Here is a 19,459-nt window from a genome sequence, read left to right as displayed (position 1 = left end):
TCAGTTTACCAACTCAAATGTTAACCTCATGCACAAATACCTTCAAATCTGCATCGAATCAGTGTTAAGTATCTGGCCACCTCATGTTCCACTCAAACTGAGACATAAAATTAATCCTCACCCACGTAAACTTGGCACCCATATACCTCTCCTTAATCTGTACTTAATCTCCAAATAAAGACAGTAACAAGGTCATAATTCTACCTAACCTGATGCAAATGGCCAGCACAAAACTGAAAATGCACTAACTCCTTTCCCAGAGGATGAGGTTAAGTCCTTGAGGCTATTTCTACTTCTCCTTGATATTTCTAAATTAAGTACTATGATATAAAATGAATAATAATTAAATACTAGTTCAGTACATTTTAGGTTACACAATGAGGGAATAAGAGAGGGAAGGAAACATTTCCCTAACACTCTTGTTCACGCACATATATAAGCATATTCATGATAAAATGAGGGAATACTAATGACAGTTACAGTGTAACTGGTCACGTGGTCATAGCTGGTATTATTAACTACCTTCTTCCACTACCTGCTCTGTATTCCCCTTGCCTTCTGCAAACACCTCAACCTGTTGTGGTTCTTTAACTGGTGAAGTGACCCAAACTTCCATTCCTGGAGGATCTGAGCAATTAGCAGTCCTTTCTGGATTGGGCTGTAGTTTTCCATTGGCCTTAATCACAGGGTGTGGTGATACTCTGAGACATCTTAAGGGCTCTTCTGTATTACCGACATACTCTTTCTTACCTCCACTGTGGAGAACCCGTCTAGTTCCCACTGGGTATTCGGTTCCCCTCATCCCAGCCAGCACAGTAACTCCTTTGCTCCTTGATTCAGAAGCTTGAGGAATCCAGAGTGACTCAGCTACAGTCTTAAGTTCCATTTCAATGGAGTAATTGTTGTGTCAATGAAATAAATACGAAGGCGTTCCTCCCTCTGGAATTAAGGCCTCTGGGCCAGCAGATTATAAGGCCATGGGAACAGGAAGCAACAGTTTTGCTAGTGGGTCTTTGGGAGTAATAGTGAGTGGTGTGTCTCCCATTCCATCTCTTGATTCCTAGACCTGTGAACTCTGTGTGTGGGAGAAACAGCACCTTGTGTTGGATGCCGACTCATAGGCTATATAGTCTTCTGGAAAACCTTGCTTCAGCTCTACAAGTTATTACCTCCTAGCAGGCACGGTAACTCAGTCTTAAGAAGGCCGTTTCACCATTCTCTCAAACCAGCTACTTCATGATGGCAGGGAACATAGGAAGAATAGTGAATTCCATAAGCACAGGACCCGTGTAGCCCTTCTTTTGCCAAAAACTGGATTTCTGGATCAGAAGCAATGCTGTATAGAATACTCTAACAGTGGAGAGGCATTCTGTTAAGTCCACAGAGGGTAGTTTTGGCAGAAGCATTGTGTGCAGGGATGGCAGTTCTGTATCTAGAGTGTCTATGCCTCTAAGAATAATACTTTCCACTTCCATCTTGGAAGTGGGCTAATGTCCTCAGCCTGGTAGCAGGTGGCTGACTGATCACCCTGGGAAATGGTGCCATGGAGGGAACTCAGTGTTGATCTCTGCTGCTGACAGTTGGCCCTCAGCCGTGGCTTTGGGGAGTGGAAGTCCAGATTGCTGAGCCCTGTCATATCATCTATCTATCCTACCACAGCCGCTTCGTTCATGAGCCCGTTGGGCAGTGATAGGGTGATTGGGGGAAAGCTGGTGGTAGCCACTTGATTGTTAAAAGCGTCCTTTGCTGAGTTTACCCATGAGCATTCACACAGGATGCAGATAGCTTCACCCTTTTTTTTCTTTTTTTTGAGTTTTTTTTTTTTAATAATGTCTTAATGCTATGTTTTTGGTTTTGATTTTTTGCCTCTTCAGAGTCCACCTCTTCCCCATATTTCTTTCTCACCAGTTTCCTAATCATATTCCTTCCATGTTCCTTGGCATTTGGCAAGTCATTGTTTATAGCCCGTAAGTCCATATAAAACTGCACATTGGACCATTTCTTCTTTCAAGTAAAGTGTATAACTAAGTGCACTGCTAAAAGTTCTGCCCCTGGGAGGATTTCCCTTTACCACTGTCTTTCAGGGATGCTCCAGAAGGGGAATATAGCATTATGGCTGCTAACTTTTGGATGTATGCATATCATACATATTTCCACAGTAACTGCACCATTGCAACACTTCCAGTTTCTCCACATCCTAGCCAACACTTACATTTTGTTGTTAATAGTCATTCTTAGGAGTGTGAAGTGGTATCACCCATGGTTTTTTGTTTTGTTTTGTTTTGCATTTCCCTAATGGCTAATGATATCGAGCATTTTTCCATTTTCATTGGCTATTAGTTTCTTTTCATTGGAAAAATATCTATTCAAGTCTATCGCCCATTTTTAAGTGGGTTTTGTTGTTGTTGTTGTTGTGTGGTGGGAGTTCTTTATATATACTGGTTATTTATCTGATATATGATTTTCAAGTCCTTTGTCTCATTCTGTGGCTTATCTTAGTACTCTCAATAGTTTTCTGTGATTAAAAAAGTTTAAATTTAGATGAAGTCTGATTTATTTTTTCTTTTGTTGCCTGTGCTCTTGGTGTCACATTTAGGAAACCTTTGCCAAATCCAAGGTCATGAAGATCTCACCTTCTGTTTTATTCTAAGAGCTTTATAGTTTTAGGTGTTTGATCTGTTTTGAGTTTATTTTTATATATGGTTCAAGGTAAGAGTCTAACCTCATTCTTGTGCATGTGCACATCTTGTTTCCCTGCAGCAATTGTTAATAGACTGTCCTTTCCAAATTGGGTGTTTTCATTGCCCTTATTGTAAATCTAGTTATATTTATTACTAGATTCTCTATTCTTTTCCTTTTGTCTGTTTGTGCCAGTAATAATTTTTTCCTCCTTCACTGGGCTAAGATGGGCAAGGTGCCTTCCCTGGAGTGGTATTTTCCTAGTTCACACAGTGGAAGTATCACCATCTGGGTGCTGCTTTCCCAGCTTCAGGATAGGCATCTCAAACTCACCTCCTACCTTGCTTGAGGTCCCAGCACTCCTCCGGATACCTTGAAAACTGTGCTAGTTGATATCCAGGCTACAGGCTACTATGAAGAAGTAAATGCCTCCGGAATAAATTTTGGCTCCCAGTCTGTGGAGCTGCATTTTCTCATCTTCTCTGAATTCTCTTTTGTTTATGCTACTGCTGGTTAAAGCATGCTATAAATAAAAGTTTTTAATATATTGTACCTTTTCAAATGTTCTCTGCACATGTAGTCCAAAATATGAACATTGAGAAGAAGACTTCTAAGATCAGTTCTGTCATCCATTCTTGATAACCTGCTTGTATATATAGAAATGATAGTTTATATCATTGACATAAATTTTTCTTAGCAGTTTTCATATTAATTACATCACATGCTTTTATAGTTTTTTTACATGATGGTTATTATGGTGCCATCCAGTTGTCCCTTGGTATCTGCCCAGGATTGGTTCTAGGAACCCTTTATGGATACCAAAATCCTCATATGCTCAAGTCCCTTATATAAAATGACATGGGATTTGCAAATAACCTATGCACATCTTCCCATATACTTTAAATAATCTCTAGTTTGCTTAAAACACCTAATACAAAGTAAATGAAGTGTAAATAATTGTAAATATAATGTAAATGATATGTGAATAGTTGCCAACGCATGGGAATCAAGTTTTGCTATTTGGAACTTTCTGGAATTTTTTTTTTTTTTTTTTGATTAGTGGTTGGTTGAATCCGAAGATGCAGAAAATGAAGGTATGAAGGGGCAACTGTATTGGTTATTTGAATATGAATATAATTTTATATATATATGCCAATACTATGAAGTTATTGTTAACATTTTGCATTTTTAACTAGTAAATGCCCTCAAAAATGACTACAAAAGAAACAGCATTCTCTAATTTGACTCCTTGCCAGGGAGCTTCCATATGCCATAGGTGTAGCCCTAAAAATAAAACAAACAAAAAGAAATAACGTTGATGACACCGCACTTTTCTCTGGAAGTTTCAGCCTGTGTAGGCGATATGCAGTTCTTTGTCCATAGAAAACTGTATACCCATTCTGTTATTTCAGAGAACAGTTTGTACTTTATTCAACAGGTTATTATAGTATTTTCATTTTTGCCTTTCTTAAGAGTTTTACAGTACTTAATATTGATGTTTTGATTTTCTTGGCAGGTTTTCTTTAGGTGATGCCAGGAGGCCTCTTCATGAAACAGCAGTTTTGGTAGAAGATGTAGTACACACACAGTTAATTAATCTGGTAAGAGAATATAATCATATTTAATATCTCTCCCTCTGCATTCTGCTTATATTGGCATTGCACCCCAACAGTTTTTTAAAGATTTTTGTTTGTTTTTTTACTTTTTTTTGCATTTGGAATTCTTTTTTTTAGCTCTCTTGAGGCATAGTTTTCATGTAGCAAAATTCCACCTGTGCAAGAGTCAATGAGTTTTTTTTTTTGTTTTTGTCTTTTTTTTCTTTTTAGGGCCGCACCTGCTATATATGGAGGTTGCCAGGCTAGGGGTCTAATCAGAGCTACAGCTGCCGGCCTAAGCCACAGCCACAGCAACGCCAGATCTGAGCCACATCTGCGGCCTACACCATAGCTCATGGCAACATTGGATCCTTAACCCACTGAGCAGGGCCAGGGATCGAACCTACAACCTCATGGTTCCTAGTCGGATTCGTTTCCACTGTGCTACTATGGGAACTCCTCAGTGCGTTTTGACAATTGAATATTGTCACACAACTACCAATGCAAGCATAATCTAGAAAATTTCCATCATCCAAAAACATTCCTTTGTACCCCTGTGTAATCAGTCTTTTCACCCACTCCTGACATCTAATAATGTGGATCTGTTATTTAATCATTATATCAGTATAGTTTCTTTAGAACTTCTATAAAACTTTTATTTTGAATTTTAGACTAATAGAATTGCACAAGTAGTATAGAAAATTCTCAGATACCTTCCAACTTCTTCTGTTAACATTTTGTCTAACCATTGTACAATTATCAAAATTAGGAATAATATTGGTACCATATTGTTAATGAAGTTACCAATCTTATTTTAATTTCATCAGTTTTCCCATCAATGTCCCTTTTCTATTTCAGAAGCCGATCTAGCATAGCACACTAGTGAGCTGCCTGTCATACCCTCTCCTATGCGTGATAGCTCCTCAGCCTTTCCTTTTTATTTACGACATTGACATTTTTTAAAAGTACTAGACAGTTACTTTGTAGAATGCTCTTCTTTTTCATTTGCTCTGGTGTTTTCTTATAGTTAGAATGTGGCTATGTCTTTTTGGCAAAAATACCGCAGAAGTGACGAATTTTTCTCAGTGTGTCAAATCAGTGGGTTCATTAACGTGTTTTTTTGTGATCTTAATTTTGATAACTTGGTTAAGGTGTGATATGCTATATTTTTCTGCTGGAATGAAATCACTATTTTTTTTCACATTGTTGTTAATAAACATCTTGTGAGAGGTATTTTCTGACTATGCAAATACACTCTTTCTCTGAGAAATTTTGCCTATTAATTTTAACATTCATCAGTGGGTATTGTCTGAAGCAATTGTTACTGTAGTATTTGCATAATTACTATTTTTTATTTCCTTCTTTTCTTTTACCTTTTTAATTCAGTTTTTTCTGAAAGAGCTACCCTTTATCATTTATTTATTAAATTTTTAAGTACATATGTATGGATTAATGTGTATTTAAATATTATTCTTATGATCATTATGCAATAATGTCTTTTGTTTTTGTTTTTGTTTTTTTTGTCATTTTGCCATTCCTTGGGCCGCTCCCACGGCATATGGGAGGTTCCTAGGCTAGGAGTCTAATCAGAGCTGTAGCCACCAGCCTACGCCAGAGCCACAGCAATGCAGGATCCAAGCCGCGTCTGCAACCTACACCACAGCTCACGGCAACGCCAGGTCGTTAACCCACTGAGCAAGGCCAGGGATCGAACCCACAACCTCATGGTTCCTAGTCGGATTCGTTAACCACTGAACCACGACGGAAACTCCCTGTTTTTTTGTTTTGTTTTGTTTTTTGTTTTTTGCCATGGCATGTGGAACTTCCCAGACCAGGGATTGAACCTGCACCACAGCAGTGATGATTCAGATCCTTAACACACTAGGCCACTGGGGTACTCTTGATTATTTATTTTTATTGCTCAAGTTGTTCCAGTGGAACACTTTCATGTCCTTTCCCAATTTTTCTATCAGGTTTTTGATCATCTCTCATTATATTAGGCATATCAGTCCTTTGTTTGCAATGTATGATACAAATATATTCTTCCTGTGTGTTAGTTATCTTGACTGTTTTTATGAGATTTTTTTTTTGGCATGCAAATATTTTAATGTAGTAAAATGCATCAATCTTTTATTTCCCTTAGATTTTGAATTATGTTTAGGGACACTTATATTGAGTTTAAAGAGAAATTCATCCACATTGCCTTCTGGTACCTATACGGTTTCATTTTTAATATTTAGATTCCTAATCATTTGTTGTTTATTCTTGTTAATTGTGTGAGATATATCTAATTATATCTTTTTCCAAATGACTACCCAGTTATAACATTACCATTTATTAAAAAGTACACACTTTTCCTAGTGATTTGAAATGCCTTCTTTATAGTATACTAAATTAGTGTATGTTTTGGGATCTGTTTCTGATTTTATATTCTATACCAGTGGTTTATTTGGCTATGCATGTGCTAATACAATTTTAATTACATAGGTTTTATGGTATATCTTAAAGATTGTTACCACTAGACACCCCTTGTAATTTTTCTTTCTCTGTGTGCTCTTGATTCTTCTTTTTTTAATAATAATTTTTATTTTTTCCATTATAGCTGACTTACAGTGTTCTGTCAGTTTTCTACTGTACAGCAAAGTAACCCAGTCACACATACATGTATACATTCTTTTTCTCACATTATCATGCTCCGTCATGAGTGACCAGACACAGTTCCCAGTTGTATACAGCAGGATCCCATTGCTTATCCATTCCAAAGGCAGTAGTTTGCATCTATTAACCCCAAATTCCCAGTCTACCCCACTCCTTCCTCCTCCCTCTTGGATTAATCTTATATGTTTTATTTTTCCATGTGAACATTAATATTGCATCTCCTAGCTTCAGAAAGTATCTTCTTGGTGTTTTTTATGGAGGTTGCATGAATTTATAAATCAATTTAAGGAGAACAACATCTTAATGTTGAATCAGTCTAGTGATAAGGAATGGCTTTTCAAGGCTATTTTTGTGTCTTTCGTGAGTGTTTTGATTTTTTCTGTAGGTTTCACATATTTCTTGTTAGATATATTCCTTAATACTTAATCTTCTTATTTGCTGAATTACTGATTTGTTTTATTACTGGAAGAATGGCCTGCTCATATCTTCTGTTTCTTACTTTTCATTTGTGGGAGGTTGTACATTTCTAGGAATTTTTCCGTTTCTTCTAACTTGCCATTTTATTGGCACATATTTGTTTGTAGTATTCTTTTATGATCTTTTGTATTTTTGTGCTGTCAATTGTAGCTTCTCCTTTTTCATTTCTGATTTTATTGGGCCCTCTTTTCTTCCCAATGAGTTTGGCTAAAGGTTTATTAATTTTGTTTATCTCTTTTCACGGAACTGCCTCTTAGTTTCATTCATCTTTTCTACTTTTTAAAAAGCTCCAATTCATCTATTTCTGCTCTGATTATTATGATTTCTTTCCTTCCAATTTTGATTTTTGTTTTTTCTTCTTCTTCTAGTTCCTTTAGGTGTAAGGTTAAGTTGTTTATTTGAGGTTCCTCCCCTCCCCGAATTAAGCTTGTATGACTTTAAAACATCCCCTCTTAAAACTGCTTTTTCTTCTTTTTCTTTTTTTGTCTTTTTGCTTTTTTCCAGGGCCGCTCCCGCGGCATAGAAGGTTCCCAGGCTAGGGGTCTAATCGGAGCTGTAGCCCTGGCCTACGCCAGAGCCATAGCAACTCGGGATACGAGCTGCGTCTGTGACCTACACCACAACTCATGGCAACGCCGAATCCTTAACCCACTGAGCAAGGCCAGGGATCGAACCTGCAACCTCATGGTTCCTAGTCAGGTTCGTTAACCACTGTGCTACAACGGTAACTCCAAAACTGCTTTTTCTACATCTCATAGATTTTGGATTATCGTGTTTCCATTTTCAGTTATCTTTAGGTATTTTTTGACTTCCTCTTGGATTTCTTCCGTGATTCATTGATTATTTAGTACATATTGTTTAGCCCCCACATGTTTGTGTTTTATGCAGGTTTTTTTTTTTTTCTTTCTTTCTTTTCTGTAGTTGATTTCTAGTCTCACACAGTGTTATGGTCAGAAGAGATGCTTGATATGATTTAGATTTTCTTAAATTTACCAAGGCTTGTTTTGTGGTGGCCTAGCATGTGATCTATCCTGGAGAATGTTCTTTGTGCACTTGAAAAGAATGCTTATTCTGCTGCTCTCAGATGGGATGTTCTATATAGATATAGATAGATATATAGATGTTCTATATACAGATATGTAGAATGTTCTATATAAATATATATATATATTTTTTAAGTTCATCTTGTCTAATGTGTCATTTAAGGTGAATGTTTCCTAATTGATTTTCTATCTGCATGATCTGTCCATTGATGTAAGTGTGGTGTTTAATTCCCTTACTATTTTTGTCTTGCTGTCAGATTCTCCCTTTGTCTGTCAATAATTGCTTTATATAGTTATGTGGTGCTATGTTGGGTGCATATATATTTATGATTGTTATATCTTCTTCTTGGATTGATCCTTTGATCATTTTATAATGCCCTCCTTTGTCTCTTTTAACAATATTTTAACTTTTTTTTCTAAATATTGCTACTCTGGCTTTTTTAAAAAACTCCTATCTGCATGGAATACCTTTTTCCATCCTTTTGTATTCAATTTGTGAATTTCACTGAGGAAATTAAGCATCAAATAGAGGTTATAAACTGTTGACCTATGTATAGATATATGTAGAAACTTGTTTTACTTCACTTGCACTATATTTTTTAGGATATGATTTAGTTGCTTCAAACTAAAATTAGATCACTTTTGCATAAAAAATTAGGATTTTTGGCTTCTCTCAAAACATTAACGTTGTAATGTTTGATGACACAGGCATGAATTTTTTTTTTTTTTTTTTGTCTTTTTAGGGCTGCACCCATGGCATATGGAGGTTCCCAACACAGGCATGAATTTTAATATGGAAATCTGAGCTCAGTTGCTGCTTCTGCCTGTAGTCCATTCACACTCTGGTTTTCACCAGCCCAGCTTTATTTACTTAATCAGGAAAGTCTTCAGTATTGATGGAGTTATACAGCATGTTGTTGCCTTTTTTTTTCCTACATCTATCTCCAATTTCAATTTTCCAGAAAAAATATCTTCCTAATTTTGGAGGAAAATTGTGTTTGTTAAAGGAATTGTATTTTTCCTCAAAAGCTGTGGAAACAGTGTTGAGTATGTCATAGAAGTTCATAGCCAAAAATAATAAAGAAGTTGTTTTTTATGTGATTTACTTTATTCCCCTCTATAACTTGGCTCTGGTAATGCAAGAGTGATCTATCAAAGGTAATACATAAATTATAGAAGAAACAAGAGACATTAGATTATTTCTGCTCCCTGTGTAAAAGGGAAGAAAGTGACTCCAGTGTCCCATCCTCTGTCGTGCTGTCTCCTGTCCAAAAAGCACCTTTAACTACTGGGGTAGTGAACTAAGACATCAGCTAACATGTTCCTCTTTCCCTAATGGAAAGACCTTAATACCTTAATCTAAAACTTAAAGAGGAAGAAAATCCATCTTTAATCTTTTTGGATCATGTTAGTAGCAGTTGCATATTGTTTCATTTGGAAAATAGTATATAGTAAGCCTGGCAGTATGCTAAATTTAGGAGTTTTTCTTAATCTTTTTCTTCGTCTCTTATTTCTTTGACCTGTGATTCCTTTCTGAGACCTGTGCTCTCTCATCCTCCATTGATTCTTTCTTAGCTCTTCATCCAGACCTGCCTTCCATTCTGAGTGAGTCTACCTAATTCTGTCCTACTTGTTAGGCTGTGACCAGCTCAGGCCCCTTTAACTTTTCTTCACTAGAGTTCTGCACGAAGATTATGGAGTATGTCAAAAGATGAAAACATAGTTTAACATCTAAATAAAGCTTTGGACTTTACTCAACAACAAATTAGAATATTAAAATTATAGGATTTAAAAGTTGAATTACAGTTGAGAAATTCTTTGTTATATAGTAGTTTGAACCAAATGAAATTCTCCTTTTTAGTGATCATGATTTTATATGATTCAGTGCAATACTAATTGTTGTCACTAGAGAGATTCTTCAAAAGTTTTGTCTTATTTTGTAAAACAATACTAATATTTACTTTCCACAGTAGTTATAGAGGGTCATACAAAATAGATATTATGTATATAAATTATTTAGTAATGTTTCTGAGATATAGTATCCTCCTCTAAGTTACTTGTAGTAAATTTTTACTTTTGTGATTAACCCTAATAAGATAACAGGGCTATTTAATGGCATGATTTAGATTAGAAATGGATTGAAAAATCCATCGAAAAGCCCTTTCATATTTGCCAGAGATGCAAACCTTTTCATATCATAAGCTTCCTTCTTCTCCCACTCCACAGGTTGAACTTCATCTTCTGTATGAATAGATAGAGATTTGTGCCAACTGGAAATTGTGTGATTGAGTTGCTATTAAGATGCTGTCAATAATTATGTCCTTTCAAGTTCCCAAACTGTCATAGTTTCTGATGACTGTATAGCTGCTTTCTTTTTTTTTCATTCAGAGTTAAATATCAGAAGACTCTCCTCATTTTATGCATAAAGTATAATTAACTACCATTTCATTTCAAAATCATATTGGGTTTTCACTATATAACAGGTGACTAGTTAGCTCTTTGATCTCTTGTACTATGTTTTCCTCAGGATTATTCTAGTAGCCTTTCATTATAAAAATTAATAACAATTTTATATGGGTCAAAAGTGATTGCTTAAATCTCCCAACTGGATTAGCATGCACTCAGTTATCCCCTCCCCCACCCCACTTACTTAAAATGATTTTTAATTTGACAGTTTCTCTTTCTGATAGAAAAAAATCATGCAAAGCACTGTTCAGTCCTTATCACCACTCCTGTGGGGCTGTCACTTATGCCACCTCAGTAATATTTTATGAGTATGTTTTAAATTAGTAATAAAGTTTTCTGTGCAGAACTCAATTATAAGGGTTATCAAAATAGGACAACTGTTAAATTTGTGATTGCGTAAAATAAAGGAAGTAGAGGTACCACAGGGACCTAATGAATCACAGGATGGAAACAGTCTTCTAGCTGACTAAACATTCAGACTTTGTCTAAGTCAAAGCATGGATATGTAACTTCAGCAAAGCAGAACACACTCCACGTCTACATGAATAGGATAGAGAAGTTCGCAAATGCCATCTGGGAAAAATTCTTGGCTTATTTTGTCTGTTTCTACTGTAGAGCAAATGAAGTACATGTATTTAGCATAAATAGACTGAAAGCACACCTGCTTTGTAGAATACACACACATACACACAGAGAGTGGTTTAAAAGGTACAACATTGTATGTCATGAAAAAAAGTGATGGCTTTCCTTTTTTACTTCTTTCTTTCTGTATGAATGTGTTGTGGGAATTTTATTAAATTTTTTTTGGCTCCTACCCCCTTTACTAATTTTCTGAATGGTGCTTTTTACGGGTTGAGTGCTCTTAATACTTTCTCTTTAATTGGTCGTATTTTCCCTCGTTGTTACTACCTCATACCTCTAGAAATAGTATTGTATCTCCTCTTTAAAAAAAAAAAATTATGTTTGTGTTGCACTTGACAGGTATTTAGTTTTTAATCTGTGACATAAAATGGGCATCTTCCCAATAGATTGCCTCTTTAGCTGCATTTTCCCCTTCAATTGCTGTGAGTATTTGGTACAGGCATAATGTAGAGGACCAATCAGAAAAGAATTTCCAGTCCTCTCCCTTCTCTTAGCGTATCTTTTTTTTTCTTGGTGTAGTAAATCCCACTAAGAGTCAGTTATTCAACTCTTCCAGGTAAGAGAATCTCAGAGTCCAAACTGTTTACAGTTCTAGTAATAGGTACCATTTCATGTTTCTTGGTTTTTCTTAGCATAGGTATAAAACACAATCTTTGTTCCTTTCCATATGTTTCAAGGGTTTTCCTTTAGTGTTCTCCATTTATTTCCTGCTGTCAGCTAAGAGCCTAATATTTAACTTAAGCTAAGCTCTACCAGCTACTTGGATCCTATGCCAAGCTTGGATTTCCGACCTATGCTGAAAGTTTAAATACTTAATGCATAGTTTTCTAAGAATTTCAGATTCTCACGACATGCAGATTTTTCATAACATTCCCTCTTTTCAGATTGAGTTGCATCTCTTATTTAAAATAGGTATAGATTTGTGTCAACTGGAAACTGTGTGACTGAACCGATATTATAATGCTGTCAATAATATGCTTTTGATAATATCTATTTCGAGTGGAGTTCAAAAACTATCATCATTTTTGATGGCTGTATAGCTACTTGTATTTCTCTATTTATTCAAAGTTCAATGTCAGAAAAATCTCTTGGTTTTATGCATAGCATACAATTATCTAACATTCTATTTAAAAGATACCCTGGATTTTCATGATATGATTTTATCAGCCAACTCATAAACTGTACAGTCTATTGAACTATGTTTTCATATGTGAATTTATTTTCAAAGTCATTCTAATCTTTAATTATGAACGTTAGTGGAGTTCCCGTCGTGGCTCAGTGGTTAACAAATCCGACTAGGAACCATGAGGTTGTGGGTTCGATCCCTGGCCTTGCTCAGTGGGTTAAGGATCCAGCGTTGCCGTGAGCTGTGGTGTAGGTTGCAGATGCGGCTCGGATTCTGCATTGCTGTGGCTCTGCATAGGCAGGCAGCTACAGCTCTGATTCGACCCCTAGCCTGGGAACCTCCATATGCCGCGGGAACAGCCCAAGAAATGGCCAAAAAAAACCCCAAAAACCAAAAACCAAAAAAAAAGTTAATAAAGAATAAACTGACATTGGGAAAAGTCAGTGTCTTATCTCCCATCTGCATTCTCATTGGCATTGAATAAGATGATGTATATAAATGATTTAGCACTGATCAACACTATTTATCAATTAAAGTATGATTTAATTAATGCCAGCCCAAAATTTTAATAATAAATCTATATCCTTGGAGTAACACAGTGTTAAGGGCAAAGACACTGACATGCCAGAAGAGAGCTCAAAGAGTCATACGCCTTATGTATTTCTGGGGCCACTTTTCCTGGCTTTTCAGTCATCATACTTTATACAGTTCTATGTCATTTTCTCCTACTTCTAAATCTCATTTCTGGTATGCTTAAAATCCTTAGACATAAGTTTGGATAAATAGTGATATAATAATATATGAATTTCCCTGTTCCTGCCATGTCTGTTCCCATCTAACTTTATGTCCTTGAGAAGAAAACTTCAGACACAGAATAGTCTAAACTGCCTTTGTTTCAGTCCTAGGGCTTGGAAGCCTTTTTCATAAACTTCATACTTTCTCATTTATGGCTACAGTTTGAATAGAACTAAACTATCGGTGCAACAAGATAGTGTCGACTTAAAGCATTTATTTTTCTCCAGCAAATTCTTGATTGTTCTGAATGATTTTTTGAGTCCCAGCATTTTGTATTTTAGTGATGACTACTGTGTTTAATTTTTTTCCTTCCCTACGAATGAAAAACTTTCAGAGTATTGTATGAAAAAGTTTCCCAACATGCCTAAAAAACACATGGAACGATTTGATTAGTAGATACTAATGTGGATTTTGAGAGATGGAACAGAGAAATGGATAAATGGGAAGGTGAGAAAAGGGTTCAGTAAATAGAAAACCAGTTCAGGAGTTCCGTCATGGCGCAGCAGAAACAAATCCAACTAGGAACAATAAGGTTGCGGGTTCAATCCCTGGCCTCGCTCAGTGGATTAAGGATGTAGTGTTGCCGTCAGCTGTGGTGTAGGTCACAGACATGGCTTGGATCTGACATTGCTGTGGCTGTGGCCGGCAGCCGTACCTCCAATTAGACCCCTAGGCTGGGAACCTCCATTTGGTGCAGGTGTGGCCCTAAAAAGCAAAAAAAAAAAAGGAAAAAGAAAACAAGGTCAAGCCCCCAAATGACCACTGTGTTAATGAGTACAGATTTATTTTATAATTATTATTGGGCCTAGTACTTTGTAAAATATGAGGCTCTATTTTTTATTATTGCTAATAATCTTTTCAAAACCAGTTTTAAATGTCTTTACCCTGAAGAATCTCTAGAGAAAGCTTTTTATCTGAAATATCATTATAGTTAATAACTTCAATTTTATTTTATTTTATTTTATTTTTGTCTTTTTAGGGCCACACCCATGACATATGGAGGTTCCCAGGCTAGGGATCGAATCGGAGTTGTAGCTCCTGTCCTATACTGCAGCCACAGCAACACCAAATCTGAGCTGCTTCTGCAACATACACCACAGCTCACGGGGCAACGCCAGATCCTTAACCCCCTGAGTGAGCCCAGGGATCGAACCTGCGTCCTCCTCATGGATACTAGTCAGATTGGTTTCTGCTGAGCCACAACGGGAATTCCAATAAATGCAATTTTTATCAGTATTAGCATTCATATTTAAGAAGTAACCTCTAGGTACCAGAATCTAGGTAGAGTTAATCATCTTTCCTTTGTTCATGTGTTCTTTTTTCCGTGAATTGACCCTTTAAACATTTTAACTTCTAATACCTTGACTCCTATATAGGAGAATTCTGTTCAGGGGGAAATTTTTAATTCAATACTTTAATCACCCAGCATTATTGTTTGTAAACAATAATTCTTTTCCACCAACTAAAATCACTCAACAGAATACTCCCAGACTCATGCTTGTAACACCATTCTTCAAAATATGTATTCCTAAAAGTAATAGTATTTGCTGTGCTTTATGTAGCTGAACTTACAAAAGACTTGTAACTTCTAATAATCAGCTTAATCTGATTTTAAACTCTTGATGGTTTTGGAACAGGAATTTTTGTTTGAAAGAAAGATTGGCTTGTTAACTGAATTATGCAATTATAAGTAAATGTGGTCACAGCTGTTTTTGATTTCTTTGTTATATACCTGATTGGAAACAAGTTTTTAAAAATATTTTTCCATTTCTTAACACTGACACCTAGTGTTCACTATTCCTGTTATCTTAAATATCAAAATTTAGTTATTAATAGCTATGGAACCAGAATTAACATTACACATTTTTTTTTAGCAGTGCACCTGTTCACAGATCAATAGCTCCTATTTTTAACACCCACCAGTAAGACCATTTTTTTCTAGTGATATACACAACACCATTACAAATCAGTTGCTGCAGCTATTTTGAACACAGCAAAACTGAAAGAAGGATAGAGTTTTAGAGGTAGAAGGAACTTGAGATTTAAAACCAAGATTCTAAAGATGCCTGATTTGTTATTAACGCAGTTCCTTCCATTCACAAGTCCAAGCAGATGATTTTGTTTTTGTATAAGTTTGATTCCTGGGTGATGGAAGTAACAGATCATGTTTAGTCATGTAAGCATTGAAGATTTGCTGTTAGTAGTTGGCCAGGAAAGAACAATATTGTAATTTTTTTTTTATTGAGGTAAATTGACATATTAGTTTTAGGTATGTATTATTATAATTCAATATTTATATATATATATATATAGCAAAGTGATCAACACATTAAGTCTAGTTAATGTTCATCATCATACATGGTTAAAAATTGTTTTTTCTTATGGTGAGGACTTTTAAGATCTAGTCTCTTAGCAACTTCCAAATTTGTAATACTGTAGTATTAAATAGTCACCATGCTATTTATTATTTCTAATTTTTGAAATGGGTGACCTTGTAATGTATGTTTACTATTTCTTGTTGATTGTTAAGGAAGATTTAAGTACTCCAATCTTTCTAGTAATAAAGTTTAAAGACCTAGAAGATTAGTATCACATTATCTTCAATTAAGTGAAAATGTTGGAGATTATTTATGCAGTAAGCAACTGTTAAGCCGGAGATCCAGGTGGCCAGTGCACATGGTGACATTTATTCATTTCATTTTACATACATTTTATTAAAGAAGGAAATGATTATTATTGGTAAGGTGAAACTTTTAAATGAGATTGAACATTTAATTTACTTAGGACTTTACAAAGTCAGTAATAAAGACTAAACTTCAAGTCTTTTCTAATAGAATTACTGCAGACTTCAGAGTAATTGAATATCTAAGTATAGTTCAATGGAGTATGATTTTCTCATGACTAAAAATCAAATATTTTAAATATAGGAGATAATCATAATTGAATTTGATTAATTTTTTTTTTGTCTTTTGTCTTTTTGTTGTTGTTGTGATTAATTTTTAATAGTAATTATGATGTTTTTATTTAGTTAACCTAAGAACTTTGAAAGGGGAACTCTCAAAAGCTATTTTATATATAACAATTTTATTATTTATATTTATAATTTGTTATACATTTATTATATAATTAATATTTATTTATAATTAGTATTTATCATCTGCTACTTGGTAGACAGTTTTTTTGATGCAGGAGATATGTTTTATGAGGTTTTTTGTTGTTGTTGTTGTTGGTCTTTTTGCCATTTCTTGGGCCGCTCCCGCGGCATATGGCGGTTCCCAGGCTAGGGGTTGAATCGGAGCTGTAGCCACCGGCCTACGACAGAGCCACAGCAGCGCGGGATCGGAGCTGCTTCTGCAACCTACACCCCAGCTCAAGGCAACGCCGGCTCATTAATCCACTGAGCAAGGGCAGGGACCGAACCCACAACCTCATGGTTCCTAGTCGGATTCGTTAACCACTGTGCCACGACGGGAACTCCATTTTATGAGGTTTTTATTCATATTGTTTTGGTTAACAGAAATGATAAGGCTAGAGGTGTAGAAAGAATTAGAAAAGAATTTTGATTGCCATTTCATTTTTAATAATTTTCAATATATTTCTCACGTTATTTTGGGGGTTTGGATTTCAATCCATTCTGAATTAGTGTTTTCTGGGTTATCAGGTTTATCCAGAAATCAACCAAGTTCTTGGAAAAGAGGTGCCTCGTCCCTTTAACTATACTCTAACACATGTGACATAAAGGGTGTGAAAAGACCTTGCCAGATGTAACAAACATAAGTAATGAATTAGATAACGGTTGTAGAATACATAATTTTTCCTTGGCTTCAATTTTTCGAAATTTTTAATTTGAGATATTAACATATATTAACATTGATGCAGATTGGAGCAATGGTAAATAATATACATAATTACAGTGATTCTATGTATATAGATACGTATTTAATCCAATATTTAAGTCTTCCTGTTGTAAGTTAGGACAAAAACTATCTCAAGTCACTTTTTCCCCAGGCACTTAATGAAAATGCATAATGTTGCACTTTTCATATTTCATTGGTTCCCATTTTATTCGAATTGCTTATTTCATTCAGAAGTCAAAATAAAATTAAAGAAAGTCATCACACTTACATGTAAGTGGTGAAAGTATGCTTGGCATTTTCCCCGTTCTGTTCCAGATGCAAAAATTGACTGAAACTGTTGGGACAGGCAGCTGTTTTAGAATAGCTTCTGGTTTAATGTTTTGTCAGGCCCAAGAGTAAAATATTCTGCAACTACTGCAATTTTATATTGCTACTTTTAAGGTAGAACACTGTTTAAAAATAGTGTGTAATTATGTGGATTCTGATATAAGTAGAATCCTCTCTCCTCAATTATGCTGTATGTCAGGAGGTAGAGGTAGATTGGATGGAATCGTTAGCCACACAGGACCTCCATCATTCATGGATTCATCCAGAGATTTGTTGGTAAACGTGCTAAAGCATTGTTTTAGGCTTTGGGGATATAATCGTACATGAAGCCTCTCCCCTCATAGAGCTTATTATATTTTGGTGTACAAATAAGATAATAAATGAATGGATGATAACAGAGTGTTAACTACCATGAAGAAAATAATACAGGATAAGGAAAGGGAGAGGTAAAGTTAGAATACTTCAGAGGAGAGAGTGCTTGAGCAAAGACTTAAATAATGTGAACTAGAATACCATACAGAGATCTAGGGGAAGAACATTCCAGATTGAGCCCGAGATCAGAGTGTGCTTCAGAAAAACAGATTATCAGGGTGTTTGGAGTGGAGTGAGTGGAGGAGCAAATGCTAGGAGATGAGCTGTAAACAATAGGAAGGGGCCAGATTTTGTGTGCCTTCTTTTTCTCTCTCTGTGTCACTTTTACTGTGTTTGACTTTGTCTAGGAAAGAAGTTTTTAAAAGATTTGATTTACATTGATAAATATCGCTAAGGAGTTGAATTTTGTTCTGATAGGAAACTGCTGAAGTTTAAAAATAGAGGAGTGATTGGTACTCTGATTTAAGGGTATTTTATTTACTTTTTAAAGAACTTATTTGACTGGAAGCAAAAGCACATACATTTCAAAAGTATTTTTGTCCAAGTGAAGTAAATTTACTGATTAATTTTTTCGGCATTCCAGCAAGTACATGGTACAGTATCTTCAACTACATGTATGTTGTTGTGCAGCAGGTCCCAAAACACCTTGCATTTAAGGTTATTTTTTTAATTTTTTTAAGGGCCACAGGTATGGCATATGGAAATTCCCAGGCTAGGGATCAAATCCAAGCTACCGCTGCCAGCCTGCACCACAGCCACAGCGATGTGGGATCTGAGCCACATCTGTGACCTATACCACAGCTCACCACAACGCTGGATCCTTAACCCACTGAGCGAGGCCAGGGATTGAACCTGCATCCTCATGGATCCTAGTTGGGTTCGTTTTCACTGCACCATGATAGGAACTCTGTGTGAATTTTTTTTTTTTTTTGTCTTTTTGCTATTTCTTTGGGCCGCTCCCGTGGCATATGGAGGTTCCCAGGCTAGGGGTCCAATCGGAGCTGTAGCCACCGGCCTACGCCAGAGCCACAGCAATGCGGGATCCGAGCCGCGTCTGCAACCTACACCTCAGCTCTCGGCAACGCCGGATCGTTAACCCACTGAGCAAGGGCAGGGACCGAACCCGCAACCTCATGATTCCTAGTCGGATTCGTTAACCACTGCGCCACGACGGGAACTCCTGTGTGAATATTCTTACAGGAGTTTTTTGATGAACACATTTTTGTTGGGTGTACTTAGGAGAAGAATTTGTCATGGTATACAAAAGTTCAACTCTAATAAATACATAGACAGTTTTACAGTGTAGGTATGTCAGTTTCCACTCCTGTCTATAATGTACTAGACTTCTGGTTATCCCACATCCTTGCCATCACTCGGTACTGCCTTTCTTTGTCATTTCAGTCGTAGGTGTGTCTATTGTGG

General features: G+C 36.0%; 1 protein-coding gene across 1 annotated transcript in view; it reads left to right on the top strand.

Moving 5' to 3' along the window:
• The window catches only part of SUPT3H (SPT3 homolog, SAGA and STAGA complex component), a 395,053-nt gene that overhangs the window by 192,408 nt on the left and 183,186 nt on the right, over nucleotides 1–19,459 (top strand). The window contains exon 3 of the mRNA XM_047794878.1: nucleotides 4,196–4,280. Within this exon, the coding sequence (XP_047650834.1) occupies nucleotides 4,196–4,280 (85 nt within the window). The remainder of the gene's footprint in view (nucleotides 1–4,195; nucleotides 4,281–19,459) is intronic.

Source organism: Phacochoerus africanus, chromosome 9, assembly GCF_016906955.1.
Source record: "Phacochoerus africanus isolate WHEZ1 chromosome 9, ROS_Pafr_v1, whole genome shotgun sequence".
NCBI lineage: Eukaryota > Metazoa > Chordata > Mammalia > Artiodactyla > Suidae > Phacochoerus > Phacochoerus africanus.
The sequence above is the reverse complement of the archived record's forward strand: the minus strand, read 5'-3'. Positions and strand labels throughout refer to the sequence as shown.